Source organism: Leptodactylus fuscus, chromosome 7, assembly GCF_031893055.1.
Source record: "Leptodactylus fuscus isolate aLepFus1 chromosome 7, aLepFus1.hap2, whole genome shotgun sequence".
Classification (NCBI taxonomy): Eukaryota; Metazoa; Chordata; class Amphibia; order Anura; family Leptodactylidae; genus Leptodactylus; species Leptodactylus fuscus.
This window is the reverse complement of record NC_134271.1, coordinates 146,265,804-146,292,290: the sequence shown is the minus strand read 5'-3', so window position 1 is coordinate 146,292,290 and position 26,487 is coordinate 146,265,804. Positions and strand designations below refer to the sequence as shown.

The following is a 26,487-nucleotide window of genomic DNA, read 5'->3' as shown; positions in this document are numbered from 1 at the left end:
AATTACCAGTCAGACACTGGCACTATATGGCAGTAGCAAGAAATGAGGGTATTTGTATTCCCAATATACTCTTTGAATTCCCAGTCAGACAATGGCACTGTATACCAGTAGTAAAAATTGTGGGTGCACGTAACCCCAATATATTCTTTGAATTCCCAGTCAGAAACTGGCACTATATGGCAGTAGCAAGAAATGAGGGTATTTGTAACCCCAATATATTCTTTGAATTCCCAGTCAGACAATGGCACTGTATACCAGTAGTAAAAATTGTGGGTGCACGTAACCCCAATATATTCTTTGAATTCCCAGTCAGACACTGGCACTATATGGCAGTAGCAAGAAATGAGGGTATTTGTATTCCCAATATATTCTTTGAATTCCCAGTCAGACAATGGCACTGTATACCAGTAGTAAAAATTGTGGGTGTATATAGCCCCAATTCTATTGCTAGGGGACTTGCAGGGTATTTCTGGGGTGAAGGTGGGGGGGCACACCGTTGGAACGGGTATCGGGGTATATATCGGGTATACGGGAATACACTGACAGTGTATTCCATTCAGGATCCTGGGAAAGCTGGGTTGCGGCGATTGAGCCCGTCAGTGCCACGTTACACTGACAAGCTTCTCCCTGGAATTTAGCTCTTATAAGAGCTGTTGGTTGTCTTCTCCTTCCTATCCTAGCCTGTCCCTGCCTACCCAGAATCTAAGCCCTAGCTAGCTGGACGGAAACCTCCGTCCTCGGTGAATTGCAAGCTCAGAATGACGCGAAGCTGGGCGGCGCTGTTCTTTTAAATTAGAGGTCACATGTTTTCGGCAGCCAATGGGTTTTGCCTACTTTTTTCAACGTCACCGGTGTCGTAGTTCCTGTCCCACCTACCCTGCGCTGTTATTGGAGCAAAAAAGGCGCCAGGGAAGGTGGGAGGGGAATCGAGTAATGGCGCACTTTACCACGCGGTGTTCGATTCGATTCGAACATGCCGAACAGCCTAATATCCGATCGAACATGAGTTCGATAGAACACTGTTCGCTCATCTCTAATAATGATTCATTGGTGGTGAACCCTAAAAATTTTACATTTTTGGAAAATTTGTTTACAAATTTGGCTCATTAGAAACTAATTGGGTCATTTCTCATTTTGGCTACTTTCCATATTTCTTGTTTCTCTGCTTATGGTTTCAGCTACAGAGTATTCGGCAAAGGAACATCTATAGTCTATTAGAACATATTATAAGGCCTATAATGAACCCTAAAGGGTCACAATCTTTAGAATCCGCATGATCAGATGTATTCACTAAAATGAATATCAAGTCCACCAGGGCGGCGCTGTATAGCATTGCTATTCAGGTACCTGTGTGGAAATGTTACATGGCACACATACAGTAAGGATTTATTTTTTTGAGCACCGTAGTGTATAGGGCTTAGAAATACACCAAACCATGTCTGACCATAGACCAAGGCCAGCTCTGAGAACTTGAATTTATATGGAATTATGATTTATATAATTTCACCATACTTATTCCTTCCTTTTTGTAACTTAGAGGAAGTTTCTGCAGAAGTCAACTTTCCCTTTTGGGCTGAGCAGCATATTTTCCAACCATCATGTCCACAGACACGAAACTTTTTGGAAATGCCATAGGATCAATGTACAGTGGGGCAATGTTTGTCTAGAACATGCTAAAGTGGGGATTCGTTCATTTCAACAAGGCTGGACAGGTTTGTTTGGATTTATTCATCATAAAGGTCGGGCTGGGTAAATGTCCACTCTGAGTCCTTTTGAAAGACGGTCCTCTCACCAAAGAAGAATCCCACCGAAATACAAGGGTAACCAGCTAATGAAAATTGTGTGTTATGACTTTCTCGTAGGACTATTGCACCTTACTCCTTCCTCTGTTTTTTTGACAGAAACCACTGACCAAGAGAAACCAATTTCACTTGTTAGTCTGGACAGCATTGTCTCCATCCATCATGGCCACAGAGATGTCCGTCTTATTACTCTGTAAGTACAATGATCTTCATGTCTTTCAGTCTGTGATGGGGAATTATAAGAAGGGGTTAATAATCTCCTATAAATCCCGGACATTACTACAAGTTACCGGGCTACACCCCAAGTCTCCCATCCCAGGACATCTCCATGGCCAAAGACTTAAGACTTGGAAGGAGATTCACCTTCCAACAAGACAATGACCCTAAACTTACAGTCAGAGCTACAGTGGAATGGTTTGGCTCAAAGAATATTCATGTGTTAGAATGGCCTAGTCATGGTCCGGATCTAAATCCCATTGAGCATGATCAAATTGCTGATCACAGACGCTCTCCATCCAATCTGGCTGCAAAAAAGAAGAAGAAGGGGCAAAAATCTGTCTCTAGATACCCAAAGCTGGTAGAGAAAGACCCTGCAGGTGGTTTCCCCTTCTTCTTCATACTATTACAGATGAGAACCTACTAAAGGCTCCCAGGCTTATCATCAGTGTTGTCCTATTACAGGCTCAGCTAGGCAGCTTGTAATATAAATCTATGGATTTTACAATAGACTGCAATGTATGAGTACTACAATTTAGTGTATTAGCGATTAGATGGAATAAGATGGTGCCACTATTAAGAACAATCTGCTATGAATTATTTGGGGTATGAGTACCCCAGAGTGTAATATTTTGCCACATTGGATGTCATTACAGCCATTTTAATAGGTCTGAGACAAAATTGTCAATCATTCAGTTTTGCAGAAACCCCCCCCAACATAATCACATCAAGCCCAGCTGGCAGTACGAGTTGGCTCACCTATCAACGTCAAGACATAAAAAAGTAAAAATTGAAAAATGGCTGCAATGTGAAGGTTACATTAGTATAAATGCATATTCTGTAACCCAATAGAGCTACGTCTACTAACTACAACTTACTATAGGAGAGAGTAGAAATTTGTGATGTAACTATTGATGTATATAGCTGGTGACCCTGCCCATGCCCCTCCCCTGACTCCACCCACTTACAGAAAAATGGCAGGGGCAGTGCAAAAATATTTGACACCCTTTTTGTGGTGTAGGGGATTTGTTGACTCCGCCCTCCAATATCCTTTGTAGAGATCGACAAACCTTTGAAGTTTTATTTCTTTTCGGGATCAGTGAGTTTGGTCACATGATTTGTTTGGAACATTAAATCGACTTAACCCTTTAGAGACGAAGTGAAGTTTGCACATTAATGCTCCGCAACGTTTTTCACATTTTCCTTCCGTGCCTTCTAAGATTTGTAACTTTGTTATTCTTCAGTCCAGGGCTTATTCTTTGCATGAGGAGTTGAGTTTTCATTTTGCATCATTTTGGGGTATGTATAAACTTTTAATTAGCTTTTATTAACGTTTTGGGGGTTACTTTTAAAAATTAAAAAAAAACAAAAAAAAAAACAATTCTATCATAATTTTTACAGTAACCAGGGTGACCATTGGTTTAATAACAGTAACTATTTTAGTATCTACTTCCTTCCGCCTAGAAATTCTATAAATATCACCAGAAACCAACTTCTCCTTTTAGTCCAGCACTTAAGACACATTTCAGGGTTGCACCTCTGCTGTATATGCAGAGACATTACAATATCAGGACTATGAATTCTCAATTCTCTTTCCTTTTGATACACATACAGAACAACATTGACAGAAACCAACTTCCCCTTTTGGGCTGTGCAGCGTTGTCTCCATCCATCATGTCCACAGAGATGTCCGTCTTATTACTCTGTAAGTACAATGATCTTCATGTCTTTCAGTCTGTGATGGGGAATTATAAGAAGGGGTTAATAACCTCCTATAAATCCCGGACATTACTACAAGTTACCGGGCTACACCCCAAGTCTCCCCTCCTATGTCCTCTATACGGCTGTGCACAGGTCTAATGTCAGCTGTGAATATTCTTAGAACTTCCTTGATATGTTCAGTTTCTTGTGACTTTGTTGCTCGGAGTTGGAAGTATTGAGGAGATTATTATATTCCTGTAAATACACTGTCACTATTCTCCTACTAATAGAATAGACTTCGGCCACTATCACATGGCAGTAGATTAGTCAGTTGTTTCTATCACTGGAGGCTGAACCTGTCCTGATCTTCTCCAGAGCTCTCAGGGCACATCTTATATCATGTCATGTATGTGTATAACCAGTCATGTACTTACCTGTGTCAGATGGACGCCATTAGGTTACAGGTCACCCCATGGAATAGAATAGATGTCAGTAGTGAGGCTTCTATATGTTTCGTCAAACACCCCTTTTTTGAGGTTTGACAGGTGCCACGCCCCTAACCACACCCTAACCACACCCCTTTTGGGCCATTCAACACACCCAGTTACGCCCCTTTTCTTTGTCTACGGACGGGTTTCCCCGCCCAACCACGCCCCTAGCCCGCCTACTGGACAAGCCCCTTTTCACCCCTCCCTTCGGAATGCGCACATTCCTGAGGTTGAGGAATGCGAGGCGATCAAGAATGTTAATTTGATACAGGTTTGATAAGGTTTTATTGATAAGGTTTTATATCGATCGAGGTTGAGGAATGCGATCAAGAATGTTAATTGATACAGGTTTGATAAGGTTTTATATCTAGATGCGTCGTTATAGGCTTATTGAATGAGAATGATATTGATTGTGATCAAGAATGTTAATTGATACAGGTTTGATAAGGTTTTATATCTAGATGCGTCGTTATAGGCTTATTGAATGCATGTTTGATAAGGGCTTTATATCTAGAAGAGTCGTTCTAGGGTTATTGAATGAGAATGATATTGATTGTGATCATGAATGTTAATTTGATACGACCCTGAGATCAAGAATGTTAATTTGATACTTCCCTGAGAATGTGCGACGCTTTTATAGAAAGCTGTGTTGTTATAGGTCGCCGGAATGAGAATGATATTGACTGAGAGGAGTATACAGCGACAAGGACCTGTATGTCTTATATAGTTTAGCTCACTAGAGCCTGATGTTGTATACGGATTAAACACAGTAAAACAGACAAAGTTTCAATAACTTTATTCAACAAAGCCGAGGTACATTATATAATAACATCTACAGACTGCATAAAGACTTAATAAAGTAATATCAAGCGCTAATACAGCGCACCAAACAATGAAGGGACAGCTTGCCCCTTCATTGTATCATCCAAAATATTAGCTAAAGCAGCCTACATAATACTAACTCACAGCCCTGACATCACGCTACTGTTGTATTACACTTAGCCAAATCTATTTACATTCCTCAGCCCACGGGGGGGGGGGGGGGGGAGGGGGGGGGGGGGAGTTTGGGCATGGGGGGACACCAGCTAAATCCTATGCAACAACATAGGGCTCCTTTAACTAATAACACAGATGTTATAATTGTATAGTTAATCTATTGACATTCCACCTCAGCGTGCGCCCTCATGTAAATACCACGCAACAACATAATTAGAGGCTACCTTTCACTAATGAGACATCTGTTACAATCGAATAGATAGAGGCAAGGGCATTCCTAAGTGGCTTTAATCCCTCATGACAGCATCGTGCGAAATACAACATTGGTAGTACATACACGGCGTATCGCAGATAGCTATACCCTGTAGCTTAGAGACTACAAAATTTTCAACTAATTTATCATTATGGTCGCTGTCCTTATTAAACAAATCTAACACTTTCTTATAAGCGACGCCCCTGGCTAAATGGTATAAAAAAAACAAGGTGTAGGCGCCACAGACAGTACTTTTAAATGATTGCAATTGATTACCAAGCCTGGCTAAGCCACCTGAGCAAACCAGACATTCACCAACCAAACAGCAGCCAACAACCAAACCAAAAACTCCAACAGATGATAACCAAGGCCGAAATAAAGGCGACCACAGAGGCAAATAGAGAGCGGTACATTGAAGAATGGAGAAACGAAATAAATAACTCCAAGAAACTCACCGTGTACCAATCCCTACAAAGGGACTACACCATGGCCACCTACCAGGAGAGAATACGCCACCCCAAGCACAGACAGACCCTGAGCCGGTACAGACTGAGCGCCCACAACCTAGAGATAGAGACGGGACGATACAGACAGACGTACAAGTCACGGGAGAACAGACTGTGCCAGCACTGTGACCAGGGGGCCCTAGAAGACGAGACCCACTTCCTGCTACACTGCACCAAATACTCAGCTATGAGGGCCGTCTACTACCAAAGACTCTCTGCCCACATGCCAGACTTCATATCTGCAGACGAGAAGAGGAAACTCTACATCCTACTGGGAGAAGAAGAGGCCACTGTGGAGATCGCTGCCCAATACGTGTCCAGCTGTCACCAAATAAGAGGAAGATGAGACTCCACGGACTGTTCTATTTATCCCAAAACACCCGCCCCACCCACCCCCACCTCCCCATATAGCAGCCACCAACGAAGAGGAAGATGAGACTCCATGGACTGTTATATTTATCCCAAAACACCCGCCCCACCCACCCCCACCCCCACCTCCCCATATAGCAGTCACCAACGAAGAGGAAGATGAGACTCCATGGACTGTTATAACCGAACCCCCCCCCCATACCCACCACCCACCCAACCCAACTCCCCCCCCCCACCCACCCACTTTACTAGCTTTGGCAATGCCAAATACCTATTCGGACGTGCCAATAAAGCATTTTTTGATTTGATTTGATTTGATTACTTTGATAGATATATCTCTTACAATTCCTTTCTATAAACTCAACAAAGCTCCGAGGATACATTTCAAAAGCCGGTGAAAATCCATAAGAGTCCAAAAATATAGCGACATCACGATACAATACAATTAACACCCAGTGTGAACCGCGTTTACGCGAATCATCCGTATTAACGATGTACGCCGCCGGTCTTTGTAACACACGTTCGTCCGGTAGAAAGTCACAGGGGAATATGCCGGCAAATATACGGTTCACATAGTAAACGCACACGCCGAACTGAGCTTGTCCATGCCTGATGAGGATAAAATTATTCAACTGTGTGAACTGCAACAAAATATTAACGAGCTATTTGCTACAAGCCTGAGAAGGCCTGTTAGCCCTTTCATGAGATCGGGCGACAGTCCTTTTGCATTTCAGCCTGTTGAACACAATCGTGTTACAGATACCGCACCATCATACGCAACACCTTCAACACGCTGTGTGTGGTTATCGTCTTGTAGCAGGGGTGAGTGGCCGCCAGAAGCGCTCTCTGCCTTGGCTCAGACGTCTGCTGTATGCCTCTATTTAACCAATCTGCGAAACCGCTTAACTTATTTAGTAAATGCACACTCTGTACTGACCTTATCTACGCCAGACGCTGATAAAATTCTGCAAGTGTCTGCGCTGAAAGATAATATCGCGTCTCTGTTCGAGACCGTTCTGACGAGTCCAGAGAGTCCGTTTCTAAGGACGCAAAACACTCCGCAACCGCACCATGTTAGTCTGAGAAATCCTGATTGTTCATTATGACTACACATGGTTGGAAACGGACTGTCTGCGCCCCCTTGCAAACGCAGAAGGGTTAACAGGGGAAAAACACCAGACGCTGAGCTACAACCAACGCCCCAACAACACGTTACAGACAATGACGACCCCTTAGAAGGGCCTAGCGGTGTTGGTTTCAACGCAACCCCTTAGAAGGGCCTAGCGGTGTTGGTTTCGACGCAGGGCGCCACATACCTGAATCTGACACTGACGACGCTACACCACAGACCTCGCAAAATTTGACGCAGAGCCCTCAATCAGACGGTAGCGCGCAGCCTGTAGACTGTCCCAGGACCCAACAGCCTTCAGACGTTGTTCTACCAGCAAACGTACCTGTGATACTAGAACATCAGTTCAACCGCGAGAGAAATCTGGTTGGTTTTAACGGTGTTGAGTATATCGACCATTTTAGGTTCGTGAATTTAGAACATATTGACTCTTTTGTAGCTGCTCTGGAGGGTGTGCACGATGCCGTTCAGTCTTTGTTGGACAGAGTCCTCAGAGATATTAATCCTGGCGATTTTGTTCAATTAAGGCTTGAAGGCAGACGCGCCTTAGACGCGATTTACTCTACAAAACAATCGCGAGAGACTTTTAACGCAGAAACGTTTCTGAACGCCGTTGCAGCGGCTCTCCAGAGCAACGCGGAGGTTCTCTCTTCGCAGCAACTTAAACTTGTTGTTATTGTGATTAGAAACCGGCGCGGCGGCGTCAGGCGCCGTCTGAAATCGGTGGTTTACAGCAAAATTATACAACAGAAAAAGAAATGGTTGTACGACTTTAATAACGACTAGAGATGAGCGAACACTAAAATGTTCGAGGTTCGAAATTCGATTCGAACAGCCGCTCACTGTTCGAGTGTTCGAATGGGTTTCGAACCCCATTATAGTCTATGGGGAACATAAACTCGTTAAGGGGGAAACCCAAATTCGTGTCTGGAGGGTCACCAAGTCCACTATGACACCCCAGGAAATGATACCAACACCCTGGAATGACACTGGGACAGCAGGGGAAGCATGTCTGGGGGCATAAAAGTCACTTTATTTCATGGAAATCCCTGTCAGTTTGCGATTTTCGCAAGCTAACTTTTCCCCATAGAAATGCATTGGCCAGTGCTGATTGGCCAGAGTACGGAACTCGGCCAATCAGCGCTGGCTCTGCTGGAGGAGGCGGAGTCTAAGATCGCTCCACACCAGTCTCCATTCAGGTCCGACCTTAGACTCCGCCTCCTCCGGCAGAGCCAGCGCTGATTGGCCGAAGGCTGGCCAATGCATTCCTATGCGAATGCAGAGACTTAGCAGTGCTGAGTCAGTTTTGCTCAACTACACATCTGATGCACACTCGGCACTGCTACATCAGATGTAGCAATCTGATGTAGCAGAGCCGAGGGTGCACTAGAACCCCTGTGCAAACTCAGTTCACGCTAATAGAATGCATTGGCCAGCGCTGATTGGCCAATGCATTCTATTAGCCCGATGAAGTAGAGCTGAATGTGTGTGCTAAGCACACACATTCAGCAATGCTTCATCACGCCAATACAATGCATTAGCCAGTGCTGATTGGCCAGAGTACGGAATTCGGCCAATCAGCGCTGGCTCTGCTGGAGGAGGCGGAGTCTAAGGTCGGACCTGAATGGAGACTGGTGTGGAGCGATCTTAGACTCCGCCTCCTCCAGCAGAGCCAGCGCTGATTGGCCGAATTCCGTACTCTGGCCAATCAGCACTGGCTAATGCATTGTATTGGCGTGATGAAGCAGTGCTGAATGTGTGTGCTTAGCACACACATTCAGCTCTACTTCATCGGGCTAATAGAATGCATTGGCCAGCGCTGATTGGCCGAATTCCGTACTCTGGCCAATCAGTGCTGGCCAATGCATTCTATTAGCTTGATGAAGCAGAGTGTGCACAAGGGTTCAAGCGCACCCTCGGCTCTGATGTAGCAGAGCCGAGGCTGCACAAGGGTTCAAGCGCACCCTCGGCTCTGATGTAGGAGAGCCGAGGGTGCACTTGAACCCTTGTGCACCCTCAGCTCTGCTACATCAGAGCCGAGGGTGCGCTTGAACCCTTGTGCACACTCTGCTTCATCAAGCTAATAGAATGCATTGGCCAGCGCTGATTGGCCAATGTATTCTATTAGCCTGATGAAGTAGAGCTGAATGTGTGTGCTAAGCACACACATTCAGCTCTACTTCATCGGGCTAATAGAATGCATTGGCCAGCGCTGATTGGCCAGAGTACGGAACTCGACCAATCAGCGCTGGCTCTGCTGGAGGAGGCGGAGTCTAAGATCGCTCCACACCAGTCTCCATTCAGGTCCGACCTTAGACTCCGCCTCCTCCAGCAGAGCCAGCGCTGATTGGCCGAATTCCGTACTCTGGCCAATCAGCGCTGGCCAATGCATTCTATTAGCCCGATGAAGTAGAGCTGAATGTGTGTGCTTAGCACACACTTTCAGCTCTACTTCATCGGGCTAATAGAATGCATTGGCCAATCAGCGCTGGCCAATGCATTCTATTAGCTTGATGAAGCAGAGTGTGCACAAGGGTTCAAGCGCACCCTCGGCTCTGATGTAGCAGAGCTGAGGGTGCACAAGGGTTCAAGTGCACCCTCGGCTCCTACATCAGAGCCGAGGGTGCGCTTGAACCCTTGTGCAGCCTCAGCTCTGCTACATCAGAGCCGAGGGTGCGCTTGAACCCTTGTGCACACTCTGCTTCATCAAGCTAATAGAATGCATTGGCCAGCACTGATTGGCCAGAGTACGGAATTCGGCCAATCAGCGCTGGCCAATGCATCCCTATGGGAAAAAGTTTATCTCACAAAAATCACAATTACACACCCGATAGAGCCCCAAAAAGTTATTTTTAATAACATTCCCCCCTAAATAAAGGTTATCCCTAGCTATCCCTGCCTGTACAGCTATCCCTGTCTCATAGTCACAAAGTTCACATTCTCATATGACCCGGATTTGAAATCCACTATTCGTCTAAAATGGAGGTCACCTGTTTTCGGCAGCCAATGACTTTTTCCAATTTTTTTCAATGCCCCCGGTGTCGTAGTTCCTGTCCCACCTCCCCTGCGCTGTTATTGGTGCAAAAAAGGCGCCAGGGAAGGTGGGAGGGGAATCGAATTTTGGCGCACTTTACCACGTGGTGTTCGATTCGATTCGAACATGGCGAACACCCTGATATCCGATCGAACATGTGTTCGATAGAACACTGTTCGCTCATCTCTAATAACGACGACTCTAACTTGTGTCTTGCCGCGAGCTTATGCGCTCTGATAGACGACGGTGATGTAGACGACGCTGCTTTATTGTCGAGGGCTAGACAGATACACGCAGACTTGGGTATTCCTGAAAATGAACTGGTCAGTTTCAGCCGTATTGATGCTTTTGAGGCCCGCCTTGACATTGTGATTAAGGTTCTGTACCATAGTCGTGGTGATTGGCGCTATTTTGATACGGGGAAAAAGGGGCCGTGGAGAACTGTGTACATTTTGCATCATGACGATCATTACTACGGTATCAAAAACATAAAGGCATTTATCGGCGAGGCATACTTCTGTGAAAAGTGTAGTTCTGTGTTTCACCACAAAGACAACCACTCTTGTCAGTATTTCTGCAGAGCTTGTCAAAGAGAGGATTGTGTCGAAGTTGAGCAGCAACCGCGGTGTCCCACTTGTCGTGTGTTTTGTCGCTCAGAAGCCTGTTTAGATCGGCATGTTGTGTTAGCCGGGGAAAGACCGGAGTTTTGTAGGCTTAAAACATTTTGTGATCGTTGTTGTCGTTTTGTGTACAATAGAGAGGAAGAGCACAAGTGTAGCGGTTTGCGTTGTAGTGTATGCGATGCCCCCATGTATAAATTCGATGATCATCTTTGCTATATGCAGCCTTACAAGGTAAAGAAAGAGACGGAACACTATGTTTTTTATGACTTTGAATGTATGCAGGAGAGGCAGATTCATGAGCCCAATTATATCTATGCCACAACGTTGTACCGTGCTAATTCGTGGGAGTTTGAGGGCCGAACATGTACAAAGGAGTTTGTTAGCTTCTTTACCAGCGGTAAATTTGCAGGGTACACGTTCGTAGCTCATAACGCCGGTCGTTATGACGGGTATTTCCTGCTGAGCGAACTCATAAAAGAGAAAGTACGTGTAAAATTGATTACTCAAGGCGGCCGCCTCGTGTGTAACGTTACCTGACTTGAAATTGAGGTTTATCGACTCCCTTAACTTCCTACCGATGAAATTAAGCCGTTTGCCGGAGGCGTTGGGTTTCTCGGGTTCAAAAGGCCATTTCCCCCATTTCTTCAACACCGAAGAAAATCAAAACTATGTGGGTCCTTTACCAGCACCGGAGTATTACGGGGTTGACTATATGATGCCAAGTGACAAAAAGGATTTTTTGGAGTGGTATGAGACGCAGAATGGGTGTACTTTTGATTTTAAGACAGAGTTAAAATCGTACTGTAAGCAAGACGTTGATGTTTTGAGAAGGGCCTGTGAGCATTACAGGGAACATGTTATGGAGATGACGAGAAAAGAAACGAGAAAATACTGTAAGCGACAAAAGAGACACGTTGTAAAAGTCGAGAGCATCGACCCTTTTCAGCTCATCACACTAGCCTCTGTGTGTATGGCTATGTACAGGTTTAAGTTTCTCCCCAAAAACACCATAGCCATTTTACCCGCAGACAACTACCACAAAACAAAAAAACGTTACTCAACACTGGCTATACAGTGGCTCATGTATGTAGCGCACACAGAAAACATTGACATTCAGCACGCTTTGAGAGGGGGTGAAAAACAAGTCGGCAGATATTTTCTGGACGGTTATGCTGTAGTTAATGGGGAACACATAGCGTTTGAGTTTCAGGGTTGCTTTTACCACGGCTGCCCCACCTGCTATAACGAACACGACACCAATGCCGTTACAAACACCAGTTACGGACAGCTGTATCACACCTTCTTTGTAAAAAAACAGTTTTTACAGCGCTGCGGCTACACTGTACGTGTGCTTTGGGAGCACGAGTGGCACGACATGGTAAAGAATGATTCTAACCTTCAGTCGTTCCTCCTTCACATGCGGTTCCCAACGCTGCTTGATCCTCGTGATGCGCTTTACGGCGGTAGGACTAACGCCATAAAGCTCTATCACAAACTGAGTGAAGGGGAGACTATACATTACTACGATTTCACCAGTCTGTATCCGTTTGTCAACAAAACAAAAACGTACCCTGTAGGCCACCCCGACATCGTTTATGAAAATTTTGGGTACATAAAAAATTACTTTGGTATTGCCAAGGTAAAAGTTTATCCACCCCGTGACCTGTTCTTCCCAGTCCTGTCTGTAAAAACGAATGGTAAGTTAATGTTCCCCCTTTGCAAAACCTGCGCCGCTGGTTCAATGACGGACGTCTGCACGCACAGCGATGAACAACGCTCTCTGACAGGTACTTGGTGCACGATAGAATTGTCGGTGGCTTTGGATAAGGGGTACAGACTGGCAGAGATCTATGAGATTTGGCATTTCCCCGACACGACTGACAAACTGTTTGCCCCCTACATCGAGCTCCATCTTAGGGCTAAGCAAGAGGCGTCGGGGTATCCGGGCTGGTGTACGGATTCTGGTAAGAAAAAAGAATACGTTGACGCCTTTTTTGAAAAAGTTGGATCCGGCAAATATCGCCGTGAATCCCGCGAAAAGACAGGTCTCCAAACTTTTCTTAAATTCATTATGGGGAAAGTTTGCGCAGAGATCTAATTTGCTTCGCACCAGTATCGTGAATGACCCCGACGAACTCTTTAGGCTCGTCTTTCTCCCATACTACGAGGTGTCGGAGCTCAATTTCATCGATGATGAAACAGCCTCGGTCAATTGGAAATACGCAGAAGGGCACCACACAATTAACAGAAACACAAACATTTTTATAGCCTGTTTTACAACCGCCTACGCCAGACTAGAGCTCTACTCTCTGTTGGATGGGCTGCAGGAAAGGTGCCTGTATCACGACACAGACTCTGTCATTTTTGTTCATCGTGAAGGTGACTGGTGTCCCCCTTTAGGTGATTATTTGGGCGAGTTAACCAGCGAGATACCCGATAACACCTACATCACAGAATTTGTATCTACAGGGCCAAAATCCTACGGGTACAAACTGAATACCGGTAAGATGGTTTTGAAGGTTAAGGGCATCACGCTGAACGTTGCTAATTCTAGGGACGTCAATTTTGAGAGTTTGAAGGATTTGGTTTTGGATTACATCCACAACCGTAGTCTTGAGACTCAAAAATGCATCTCTGTGGAGCAGCCCGGCATTGTTAGAAACAGGAAATTGTGGCAGATTGAAACAAGGCCTTTGCGCAAAACCCAGCGGTGTGTATACACAAAGAGACGGCTACAAGACGATTTTACCACACTACCTTACGGTCTCTAATACACTTATGACACACTTACACTATTCTTTTTCAGGCGAATTAGTTGCTCTTTTTAAGAAGCTCCTGGATCCTGTTTTTGAAAGACGCTCGCCGCACGATTTTACAGAAGGGTCATTCGAGTTTTAATACCATGGACACACGCCTACAACACCCTTTTTCATGCATATTGGCCGGTCCGTCAGGATCTGGAAAAAGCTATTTTGTAACAAAACTGTTAGAAAATCCTGACACGCATTTATCACACAAACCCGATAATATTGTTTGGTTTTATGCTTGTTGGCAAAAACTGTATGATGAACTCTCTCTACGCTTTCCACACATCAGGTTTATTGAAGGATTACCAGATAGCTTCGTAGATGACAATCTATTCCCGCCCGACAACGTAAATTTGACTGTTGTTGCTGATCTTATGGAAACCACTAGTGTAAACAATGAGCTTGAAAAGGCATTTACCAAGTACGTGCATCATAGAAACCTAAGTATTTTGTATCTGGTACAGAACATATTCTGTCAGGGTAAAAAAAGTAGAAGGATAAGTTTAAACACCAAGTACATGGTTCTCTTTCATAACCCTCGTGATAAATTGCAAATTCTAACATTAGCGAGACAAATGTATCCTGGTAAAACACATTTCTTCTTGGAAGCCTTTGAGGATGCTACGCGGGAGCCTTATGGGCACCTGCTGGTAGATTTAAGGGCTACCACCCCCGACCACCTACGTTTAAGGTCGGGGTGCTTACCACCGGCACTGCCGGCTGTGTATATTCTGAAGAAAAATACTTTTAAAAAGTGAGATTTAGACGGTTAAGCGCATTCTAGGCCGACTACGTAGTAGCGGCGAGATGTCGGAGAGATTACGCCGTAATTGGGCTCTCTTAAAAACGCTTGTAAAAGCGACGCCTTCTGTCAGGAAGTCTATTTTGCGTCATGCTAGCGATGATTTAATAGCGACCATAGGCGAAATCGCCTTAAACATCTTGAAAGGTCGAATTCCGTTAAAGGAACGACAGAGAAAGGTTCTAAAGAGGTGGTGAAAAGCTATAAGGAAGCTTTGTGATAAATCAGTCTCCATAAAGAAAAAGAAGCGCTTAGTGAATCAGACGGGCGGATTCATAGGTTCGCTATTGGGATTTGCAATTCCGTTAATAACGTGCTTACTTTTTAACAAACAATGAATCATGCTGAGAAAATGTACTTGGTGCCCAAACACGAACTCAACAGAATAAGTCAAGTCTTTACACCGCCGCCCGATGTAAGACAGAGCGTAATACAACGCTTGGATACTGAAATTAGCGATATTTTACGCAGCTCTGACTTAGCGGATGATGTGAAAATTAAAAGGTACACGGACGTAATGCAAAGGTACTTGGTTCTTGCTAAGCAGAGCGCTAAAGAGAGCGCTACTTTACACCTTGTTAATCATTCTGAGCCTGATCATCGGCAATTGCCAAATACAACCGCTAAAAAAAGCGATCCGATTCATGAGATTGTAACCCATGTTAACCCCCGTTTTAAGAAGAATGCTGAACTTTTGTTAAGTAGGATGCTGCAGAGTGGTAAGATTGCTACCTGGAATGATAAAGGTGAATTTATTTACAAGGGCGACGTTGTTCCGGGCTCTAACATGTTGGACCTTGTACGCAACGCTACGCAGAGCCATAGACTCTCGAGAAACAAAGCCCCTCCTGGATGGGATGCGTTTATGCTGGCCATGGCGGATATAAATATTCCTTCTACTGTTGTAGGTAATTCATCTACGAGAGAAATTCTGGACGGTTTAAAAACTAACCTGACTGACTCTCCTGTAAACGTCACCCCTAAGCGCCATCTCCTGGTCAAACCCTCCTCAGCTATTGGTGTTACAAAAGCCAGCTTATTTCCGAAACAGCGTGTTCCTTCCATATTACAAGCTTCTTGGTTAAGCTTGTAAATTGTAAATACTATTCGTGTGTATATAATAATGTGAATAAAGTTATTGAAACGTAGATGTTATTATATAATGTACCTCGGCTTTGTTGAATAAAGTTATTGAAACTTTGCCTGTTTTACTGTGTTTAATCCGTATACACCCCTTGTCGCTGTATACTCCTCTCAGTCAATATCATTCTCATTCCGGCGACCTATAACAACGCAGCTTTCTATAAAAGCGTCGCACATTCTCAGGGTCGTATCAAATTAACATTCATGATCACAATCAATATCATTCTCATTCAATAAGCCTATAACGACGCATCTAGATATAAAACCTTATCAAACCTGTATCAATTAACATTCTTGATCGCATTCCTCAACCTCGATCGATATAAAACCTTATCAATAAAACCTTATCAAACCTGTATCAAATTAACATTCTTGATCGCCTCGCATTCCTCAACCTCAGGAATGTGCGCATTCCGAAGAGAGGGGTGAAAAGGGGCTTGTCCAGTAGGCGGGCTAGGGGCGTGGTTGGGCGGGGAAACCCGTCCATAGACAAAGAAAAGGGGCGTAACTGGGCATGTTGAATGGCCCAAAAGGGGTGTGGTTAGGGCGTGGTTAGGGGCGTGGCACCTGTCAAACCTCAAAAAAGGGGCGTTTGACGAAACATATAGAAGCCTCACTACTGATGTCCCCATTCACTGAAAGTGAGCAGGGATTTTGGAGATAGTGAATAGGATGAAGCTACAATGTCACTATGGATCTGATGGTGTACATGGTAAACTGCTGATCCGTATGTAAAAGTAATACATACATTGTAGTGTATAAAGCCACATCAAATATGAATAAACTGAAAATATTGTATCAAAGTGCCAAACACATGATGTTATGATGCCCTTATATAACCACATCATGAAAAAGGTCCAAATATAAGGTTGATATCTTGCATGAATAGGGGTGAATGAACTATACCGCCATATGATTATTTATTTACTACGCACTTTAGATAGGACAAATGCTATCTTGTTACTATTCTAATAGATACAAGCTGTAAGGATATAATATCTGAGATTATATTCAGAGTTAATGATGACAATATGACACATTGATCACCTGACTTTTTTAGACCGCTATGTAAAACTATGGAGAAAGCAGAAAAGTATCACATGACCGAGGGCAGTGATAGCGAAGCTTTTAGAGACGAATCTGCAACCCAAAACTCGCTAATTTATTGCAATTTGCCAACATGGTCATTTAACCTTAATACTGTGCGTATCCATAATTGTAGACAATGTGCAATGGTTGAAATTGTTGTTGAAACCACCTTCATAAGATGAGGTCACCTTGACATCAACTTCTTGATTTTTTATCTAACACATCATCATGGCCATGCACACCCTCAGAATTCACATTCGTCCATTTTTACTTATTAGTTATGCATTTACTCTAAAGGTGACCCTAACCTGTAATATCCTCCAATGTAGAAATGTACCAGGACTATATTATATCTGATTATTATTATTATTTATTTATATAGCACCATTAATTCCATGGTGCTTTACATTTGGGGGTTACATACAGTACACAGAATATACTGGTAGATATAATGCTAACAATGACTGACTGGCACAGTGGGGTAGAGGGCCCTGCCTGCGAGGGCTTACAATCTATGAGGGAAGGGGGTTAGAGACAGAAGGAGAGGGGGAGACTGTACAGATGGGGGTGCGGTGATAGTGTTATTGGAGGTTGTAGGCCTTCCTGAATAGGGGAGTCTTCAGGGCCTTCTTGAATCCTGTGATTGTGGGGGTCAGTCTTATATGTCGTAGTAAGGAGTTCCAGAGTATGGGGGATGCACGGGAGAAATCTTGGAGACGGTTGTGTGAGGAGCGGATGAGGGCAGAGCGGAGTAGGAGGTCATTGGAGGATCTGAGGTTACGTGTGGGCAGGTAGCGGGAGATTAGTTCAGAGATGTATGGAGGGGCCAGGTTGTGGATGGCTTTGTATGTTAGCGTTAGTAGCTTGAACTCAATTCGCTGGGCTATAGGTAGCCAGTGGAGGGACTGGCAGAGGGGAGCTGCCGATGAAGATCGGGGGTGAGGTGGATTAAGCGAGCAGCGCAGTTTAAGGTGGACTGGAGGGGGGCGAGGGTGTTAGCTGGGAGTCCATGGAGAAGGGTGTTGCAGTAGTCTAGGCGGGAGATTATGAGGGCCTGGACGAGCATCTTGGTAGTTTCCTGGGTGAGGAAGGGGCAAATTCGGTGGATGTTCTTGAGCTAGAGGCGGCAGGAGGTGTTGAGGGCTTGAATATGTGGCTTGAAGAATAGTTCAGAGTCCAGGGTTACCCCAAGGCATCGGGCCTGTGGGACAGGGGTAATTGTGGTTCCATTAACTTTGATGGATGGGTGAGGTGGTGGGGCCATACAGGATGGGCTGAAGATGATAAACTCTGTTTTCTCCATGTTGAGTTTGAGAAAGCGGGAGGAGAGGAAGGAGGCTACGGCCGCTAAACAATCTGGAATTCTGGCCAGCAGGGAGGTAATGTCTGGTCCAGAGATGTAGATTTGGGTGTCATCGGAATAGCAGTGGTACTGAAAGCCATGAGATTCAATGAGTTGGCCCAGGCCAAGGGTGTAGATGGAGAACAGGAGGGGTCCTAGGATGGAGCCCTGGGGGACACCTACAGAGAGAGGGCAAGGTGAGGAGGTGGTGTGCGAGTGGGAGACGCTGAATGTGCGGTCGGTGAGGTATGAGGAGATCCAGGAATGGGCCAGGTCTGAGATACCAAGGGATGAGAGAATTTCTAACAGGAGGGAGTGGTCAACTGTGTCAAAGGCAGAGGAGAGGTCGAGGAGGAGGAGGACAGAGTAATGGTGCTTGGCTTTGGCGGTTAGAAGGTCATTGGTGACTTTTGTTAGGGCAGTTTCAGTGGAGTGACGAGGTCTGAAGCCTGACTGAAGTCTGTCAAAGAGCAGGTTGGATGAGAAATAGGAGGAGAGTTCGGAGTGGACATGCTGCTCAAGAAGTTTTGAGGCATACGGGAGCAGTGAGATGGGGCAATAGTTGGGGATGATATGTGACTGAATCGGGTCGAGCACGCAGGAGGTGAGGTGGGATTTGGAGATTAGGGAGGAGAGTTTTTCGTCGGTTATGGAGGAGAAACAGGTCAGGGATGAGGAACAGTAAGTAGTTGGGTAGAAGGGTTGTCGTGGGAGTAGGGTGAGACTGTCTCTGATGGTTTTAGTTTTAAAGTAAGAGGCAGTCGTCAGCTGAGATAAGTGATGTCGGAGGGGGGGCGGGAGGACGGAGGAGGGAGTTGAAGGTGGAGAATAGCTGTTTGGGGTTGCGAGAGAGTGAAGATATGGGTGTGCTGAAGTAGACCTGCTTTGCAGAGGTGAGTGCGTTCTTAAATGAGAGCACTGCTTCTTTGTACCTGAGGAAATCCTCCTGGGAGTGGCTTTTCTTCCAGAGGCGTTCTGCAACCCGCGAGGCACGTCTCAGTTTTTTAGTCAGGTCGGTGTGCCAGGGTTGCCTATTGATCAGTCGGGCTCTGGTGTGTGTGTAGGAGGCCACAGAGTCCAAGGCTGAGGTAATAGTGGTATTATAGAAAGTAGCAGTGGCATCTGTGTTCTGGAGTGAGGATATGTCAGCGAGTGGTAGGAGAGAGTCTGAGAGGGTGCAGGTGTCAAGGCGGTTGAGGTTCCTGCGGGAGCGTGTTGGTTTAGAGGTTGGGGTGTCTATTGGAGAGGAGAGGGCAGAGAATGTCTGCAGGTTGTGGTTCGAGAGCGTGGATGGAGAGTTAGAGAGGTTGCATATGGAGCAGAGGCGGGTGAATATTAGGTCTAGTGTGCCCCCCTTTATGTGGGTGGCAGAGGAGGACCATTGGGAGAGACCAAAGGAGGCGGTGAGGGACAGGAGACTGGAGGCAGAAGGGTGGTCTGTGTTAATGGGGATGTTGAAGTCTCCCATGATGATGGTGGGGGTGTCTGTGGAGAGGAAGTGTGTGAGCCAGGTGGTGAAGTGGTTGATAAAGGCAGCGGTAGATCCCGGCGGTCGGTATATGACGGCCGGTTGGAGGGTGAGTAGATATGAACAGAGTGCACTTCAAAGGATGGGGGGGTGAGGGCAGGTAGAGCCTGGATAGGGGCAAATGAGCACTTGTCTGACAGGAGGACGCCTACACCTTCACCAGGTTTGTTGTTGGGGTGGGGGGTATGTGAAAAGTGCAGACCTCCATAGAAGAGGGCGGCGGGGGAGGCTGTGTCTGAGGGTGTCAGCCATGTTTCTGTGAGACAGAGAAATGTAAATTTGTTAAGAGTAAAAAGGTCGTGGATGTAGGCAAGTTTATTACATATGGAGCGGGCATTCCATAGTGCACCAGGTTGGGCAGGGGGAGGGGTAGGAGTGAGTGTGATTGGTTTGAGATTTCGGAGGTTCCGTGTGCTAGTGCCATGTGAGGGGATTTGCTGGGGAGGTACAGGGTTAGGAGATATGTCGCCAGAAGTAAGGAGGAGTAGGGAGAGTGACAGCAGGTATAGGTAGGAGAGGCTGTGGGGGGTTGTATGTGTCTGGGACGGGAAACCTGCAGGTTTGTGAGGAGCTGTGCAGAGAAAGTTATGTGGTGGGGTAGGAGAGAGGGAGAGATGAGGATTTCTTTGCTGACAAGGCTGGTTTGGGGTGGAAAAGTGGTTTTTACAAGGAGGGGGAGAACAACAGTGATTAAAATGAGAAGCATTTCTGTTAGAGCAGTTTACAGCAGTTACATTATGTTACCTTCTGTTCCCTTCTGGTTCAATTCTGGTATAATTCTGAAGCTACACTTAGATGCACACTGGATTGCACACTGATTAGCACAAATGACCAAGGCCAAATGACCAGAGGTCTTACATTTATACAAGCCAAAGTTTGTATGATGTCTATCAGGTGTGAATGGGCTGTGCATATAAGCAGATGCAGTCAGGCCAGAATCAAAGTAAAGGAAATGAGACCAGGGGGAGCCCAGCAGGGTGTATAGACAGGTATCACAACTGATATAATGGCTACAAAATGCTTAGAGACATACCAACAGAATGCTTGACTGATAATAGCAGGTAGAGAGAAATACAGTTAGACTGGACACAGAGGTGACACTGAACATATATGTTCATGTGATAGAGACATACCTGTGGAAGGAGAGAGGAACAGGGTCAGATCACAAAAATGGAATGTGGATGACAGTCTACTTCATTCAGGTATAATTCTGAAGTCTACACTTAGATGCACACTGATTAGCACAAATGACTCTCTTCTTCTATTCTGTTTATAGGGCTGGTTCTCCTACAAGAAGGTAAGTGACCAGATCTGTCCTTCCATGCTTTATCCTATAAAATTGACCTTTTATATATGAAGAATAGTCACTTGTGTCACACTTGAGGATTTACTTCATTCTCTAGTGCCATCTTACTACGATGATACAACACACAGATAAACTACCATTACAGTACCAAGCTAGAATAATCATTCCATTATTACATTTGCTTATTTTCCCCCAAAGTAAAAGATCCCTCCATGAAATAGTTGGGTTATCACATTTTGGGTGGAGTTACCTCTCACAATGTATACAATGATAGAAATACTCCATTTATACAAATCTTGACAATCATCGTGAAGAGAATCAGCAATGATGGGTTATAGATCAGTGAATTGAGGTCAGTGACTATGACGAATTGGTAAGTTTGGGCAGATAATGGTTGTTTTTATATTTTCTACAAATTATTTGCATGTTGGGATTTGTACTATTATGAGGTTCGGTATAAAGAATGTGCAGGTTATTGGGGAAGATTTATTAACCCCTTCAAGCTTCCCTCATTTGGAGATTCTGACGCAGTGTGCGTCCAAAATTGTCAGAAAAAAAGTTCAGTTTTTTCATCTGGTGGTTTTAGTATTAAAGAACAAACTCCCAACAGATCCCATTATAGCTAATAGGGTCTGTTGGGTTGCTTAGAAACTGGCGTAGATTTCCACATAATGTGATGAATTAGGCACAGAATTCGGGGCTGTGATGCAGATTTGGCTCTAGAAAGGCCTTGTCCAACAGTCCACCACAATATCATCCATTTATGCCAGAGAGGGAGGGCTCACTGAATATTTTACTAACAGTATCTATGTTTTAGACAGAACAGCTTTAGAGGAGACAGTTTTAGGTCAAGGCTCCACGTGATGTGTCGCAGCAAAAAAGCGCTGCAGGAAAAACCACCATGGCAACACATTGCAGTTCTTCTACACAGGGCTATGCACAGAAAGTTTGCAGGGGTTTCCTCTGGGGACTTTCTGCTTAAACTATATCTGTAGGGAAACCGATGGAGTTTCCGTTTATAAAATTGACATGTTACGATCTCCAAAACGGCAATGGTTTTGGAAATCATCGTGTGTCCGCATTGCTTATTTTCTTGCAAAGTGTGGATGGGATTCATTAGATTCTCATCCACTTTACTGTGACACCAATGTTTTTATGTCACGGGTGAACCGTGGTGTTTACACCTTGTGGGCCCTGGCCTTAAGTAGACAGTAGAGATGAGCGAGTAGTGTTCGATCAAGTAGGTGTTCGATCGAATACTTCGGTATTCAAAATACTCGTACTCGATTGAACACTACTAGCTGTTCAAAGTTTAAGGTTCGATGCAGAACCAGCGTTGATTGGCAGAATGCTATACATTCTGCCAATCAACGCTGGTTCTTCTCTTACCTTTCTGAAGTCTTCTCCACGCTGCGTCCCCGCGTCTTCTTCCAGGTGGAATTCACTCTGCCTAGGCATCCGGCCTAGGCAGAGCCGACTGCGCATGCGCGGGCATGCCCGCGCATGCGCAGTCGGCTCTGCTCAGGCGTCGGGCCGGGCAGAGCCGACCGTGCATGCGCAGTCGGCTCTGCCTAGGCCCCGATGCCTAGACAGAGTGAATTCCAGCTGGAAGACGCCGCGGGGGCGCTGCGTCAGGAGAAGACTTCAAGGAGAATCCAGCCCGACCGTCACTCGTGGACTTGGTAAGTATAATTTTATCGAATTTTGCGTACCCCTGAAATGAGCATTTCCCCCATAGACTATAATGGGGTTCGAAATCCGTTCGAACAGTCGAACAGTGTGCGGCTGTTCGAATCGGATTTCGAACCTCGGACATTTTAGTGTTCGCTCATCTCTAGTAGACAGTAAAGCTTTAGAGAATACAGTGTTAAACTGAATCATATTTATCAGTGTTTGTTGCAGATTGATAAATTGTTAGTCTGTCTTTAGACCACTTATTACTTGGCTTTTTTGGAGCTGCCACTCAGGACGTTCCCCTTCACATACAATTTTCAAAAGTGTCTAAAACACTTGATCTATGTGGTGTACAGTATTTCTGATGGTGCAAATTACATCCAAATTTGTACATTTTGCTTAATAAACCTTGTGTCTATTCTTCTGTATGACACGTGATGTCTTATAGGAGCCGCCATCAGACCTGCGGTGACCTTCACTCCAGACTACAAGAAGATCTTTACATCAGAGCAGATAACAATGACCTGTGATGTGGGATCTACTATAGGAGAGGGGATGGATTATATATGGTACAAAGACAGCGAGCAAGTATACAATGGAAAATCCTATACAATACAAAGAGCTAGAACATCACACAGTGGAAGTTACCAATGTCAGACCAGACCTGGAGAAATAAGTGACCCCGCTAGACTGGAGGTTATTCATGGTGAGTAAATCTACCAGATCATAAATATACAGACAAGGTAACAAGTTGTATCACACACAGACTGATAAGAGATCATATATGTCTCCTCATCTTATATCATTGTATATTACAGGTGATGTCATCCTGCAGACCCCTCTATATGTCTATGAAGGAGATGACATATATATAAGATGTCACCACTATCCGGGATACCCTGGAGAATGGACAAGATTATACAAAAATAACAGAGTCATTACAGGCTGGTCAGATAATGCAGAATATTATATTAGTAATATAGACAAAATGACTGCCGGGAGCTACAGATGTACAAAGGAAGTCTATTATAATGGAAGATATAACCAACATCGAGATGAAGTTTCTGTATCTGTACAAGGTAAGTCCAGGCTCATGTATATGGGAATTATTCTGCAGCATTTGTACAATATAGTTGGAGTAACTTCATCTCCTGATATGTCGTCCGTAAATACTGATAAGTCGGGATAAGATCAGATTTGCGGTAGATATTCAGAGTGGAAATCTTCAATAAACTGCATTACAACAATGGGAGATTATGAAACTCATGGGATGCTCCATTCATTCTGGAATACTCCCAGATTTTTGGAGCAGACATCACACTTTTTATAATGTAGAGGATGAGCCTCACAGCTGTGCAGTATATACAGGTATAAGCCCATAGTATATTTGCAGCAGCACAACATGAACAAAGTGTTCATGTGTGTTCACTTGGAGAACTATTAACAGCTCATTCCACAAATTTTTCCTCAATGGAAATGTGAAGAATACCACTTCACCAAAGCCACTTAGACTCACCTGGCGTTCACCCTTCTTCCTTACTTTTCACTCGCGAGTGTGTCCGGGTCTTATAGGATAATACAAAACAAGCTTTATAAATTTTAGATATTTATTAAAAAGAGTGGGTCGGCACTAGCCACTTAACATATACAGAGATACATATCAGTGGGTGACAAGCAAATACATTTAAAAAGCATGCTACAATACATTAAATAAAATGTGAATAATATATAGAAAGAAAACAATACCAACCAGAGTCTGTAGTTGGTTCTCTGGGACCTCGCTTCCAGGCCTCAGGGCACACGCTTTGGTCAGTAAGAATCTTCAACCTGTTCTCATGGTTTCCAGAAGTAGAACAACCCTGTCCTTAAGTCAGACATGATAACTCTCCCCTGTCTCCTTCCAGAGTGATTCCATTAGGGATATAAGTCCAGGCCTCCATAATTGAAACCAAATAACTAAGAACAGTCATAATTCCTTGCCAGATGATCATAGGGTCAGGCCGGTGGTATGACTGGGTTTGTGGTGAGGTCCCTATCATGTAGACACCAAGGATGACACCCCAATCCCCTTTGGGTAATGAGTTCAGTGTCTGGACCTCTCCACACTAGCAAGTTTGGACTTTGAACATTCTGGTCCACCTGGCACACCCAAGGAATTTAATGGTGCAACTGTGGCATGTTTTCCTAGGCAAATATTATAAAAAAAAAAATTACTTTGAAGATGGGCTTGGAGACAACCTGCCTGTTTCTGCCTTCTAATAAATCTCCCCAGTAATATATTATTATCACTTTGCTTCTTTCCTAGATCTGTTCTCGACTCCAACAATATCAGTGACCCCACAACCAGTTATTACTACAGATAAGATGGCCCTGACATGTCAGACAAGTCTCCCTCCTCCTCCCAGACACAATACACAACTGCGGATTGCTTTCTACAGAGAAGGAGGGATTGTTCAGGGATTTGGTGTCAGTGATACCTATGAAGTCTACAATGTCCAGCTGGAGGATTCTGGGAAATATTCATGTGAGGTGGAAACTACAGATGGCAGAGTAAGGAAGAGAAGTGCAGAGACAATAATCCAGATAGGAGGTGAGTATAGACAATGGTCATGTCTTCTACATGGAGAACTTCTTACTTTATCTGGAACATGAATGGATGTACTTTGGGTGTAAATCACTATAAATAATACTTTCTCCCATCTATACCTTCCATTATTAGAGATCTTCTCACATCCAATCATTACTCTGACCAACAATGTAGTGACTGAAGGAGATCCCATGACCCTGACATGTGACACGACTCTTAGTCCATACAGACCGACCACAAGACTGGAGTTTTCTTTCTATAGAGATGGATGGAAGGTTCAGGATTTTTCTCCATCTAATAAATATGAGGTTCAGTCTGCTCAGCTGGAGGATTCTGGGAATTATACATGTCATGTAAGAACCTCAATCAGCTCTACAATGAAGATCAGTGATGGGCACAACATATGGGTACAAGGTAGGTTATCCAGGTGTTATCTTGTAAAATATTGTCCACGAAACATAAGGAAATGTGATAAGTTTTAGAAATTTAGGGAGAAAAGAGGAAACAACTGGGATGATTGGTTGAGAGCTGCATGTCAAGATAGTATCAGCAAAGCAGTAACAGGAAAGTTGGATGTTTAAATAAAACCACACGTTTTATTGGCTCCAATAATAGGCTAGGTGTTTCAGCGCCATACCAACATCTTATAGCTCACATAATTTTCATTCTCTTTACCTCCTTATAAAAAATCCAAGCAATTGATACAGTATGTGAGTATGTCAACAACAGTCAAGACTCCTAGCTTTAAAATTAGACCAAGATCGCGGCTCTGACCGTCGCTATTCTGGAATTAAAGCCATTTAAATTTACAGTATCCTGGTGGGGGTGAACTGTAATGTACCTGGGCAGAGCTCGTTCACAACTGCAAGGTACGTAATATGTGTTACACCACAAGGCAAGGTGAGAGTCTTCCATTTAACTTTTTTACTCTAAGTTTATTCTCAGCGCTTCAAGGCAACAGTGCTAAACACTGAACCACTGTGCCAACTCTTTACTACTAAAATATATGTTATTTATATAATTAACTCGTTCTCGAATCAGGGTTTCTCCTGCTCCTTTATCTCCTCTCTCCTCCACTGCTTGGTTTTTGGC

General features: G+C 44.5%; 1 protein-coding gene across 1 annotated transcript in view; it reads left to right on the top strand.

Annotated features, from left to right (window-relative positions):
* The window catches only part of LOC142213422 (Fc receptor-like protein 5), a 126,976-nt gene that overhangs the window by 39,235 nt on the left and 61,254 nt on the right, over window positions 1-26,487 (top strand). Inside the window, exons 8-9 of the mRNA XM_075281738.1 lie at window positions 25,114-25,398; window positions 25,528-25,809. Coding sequence (XP_075137839.1) covers window positions 25,114-25,398; window positions 25,528-25,809 — 567 coding nt within the window. The remainder of the gene's footprint in view (window positions 1-25,113; window positions 25,399-25,527; window positions 25,810-26,487) is intronic.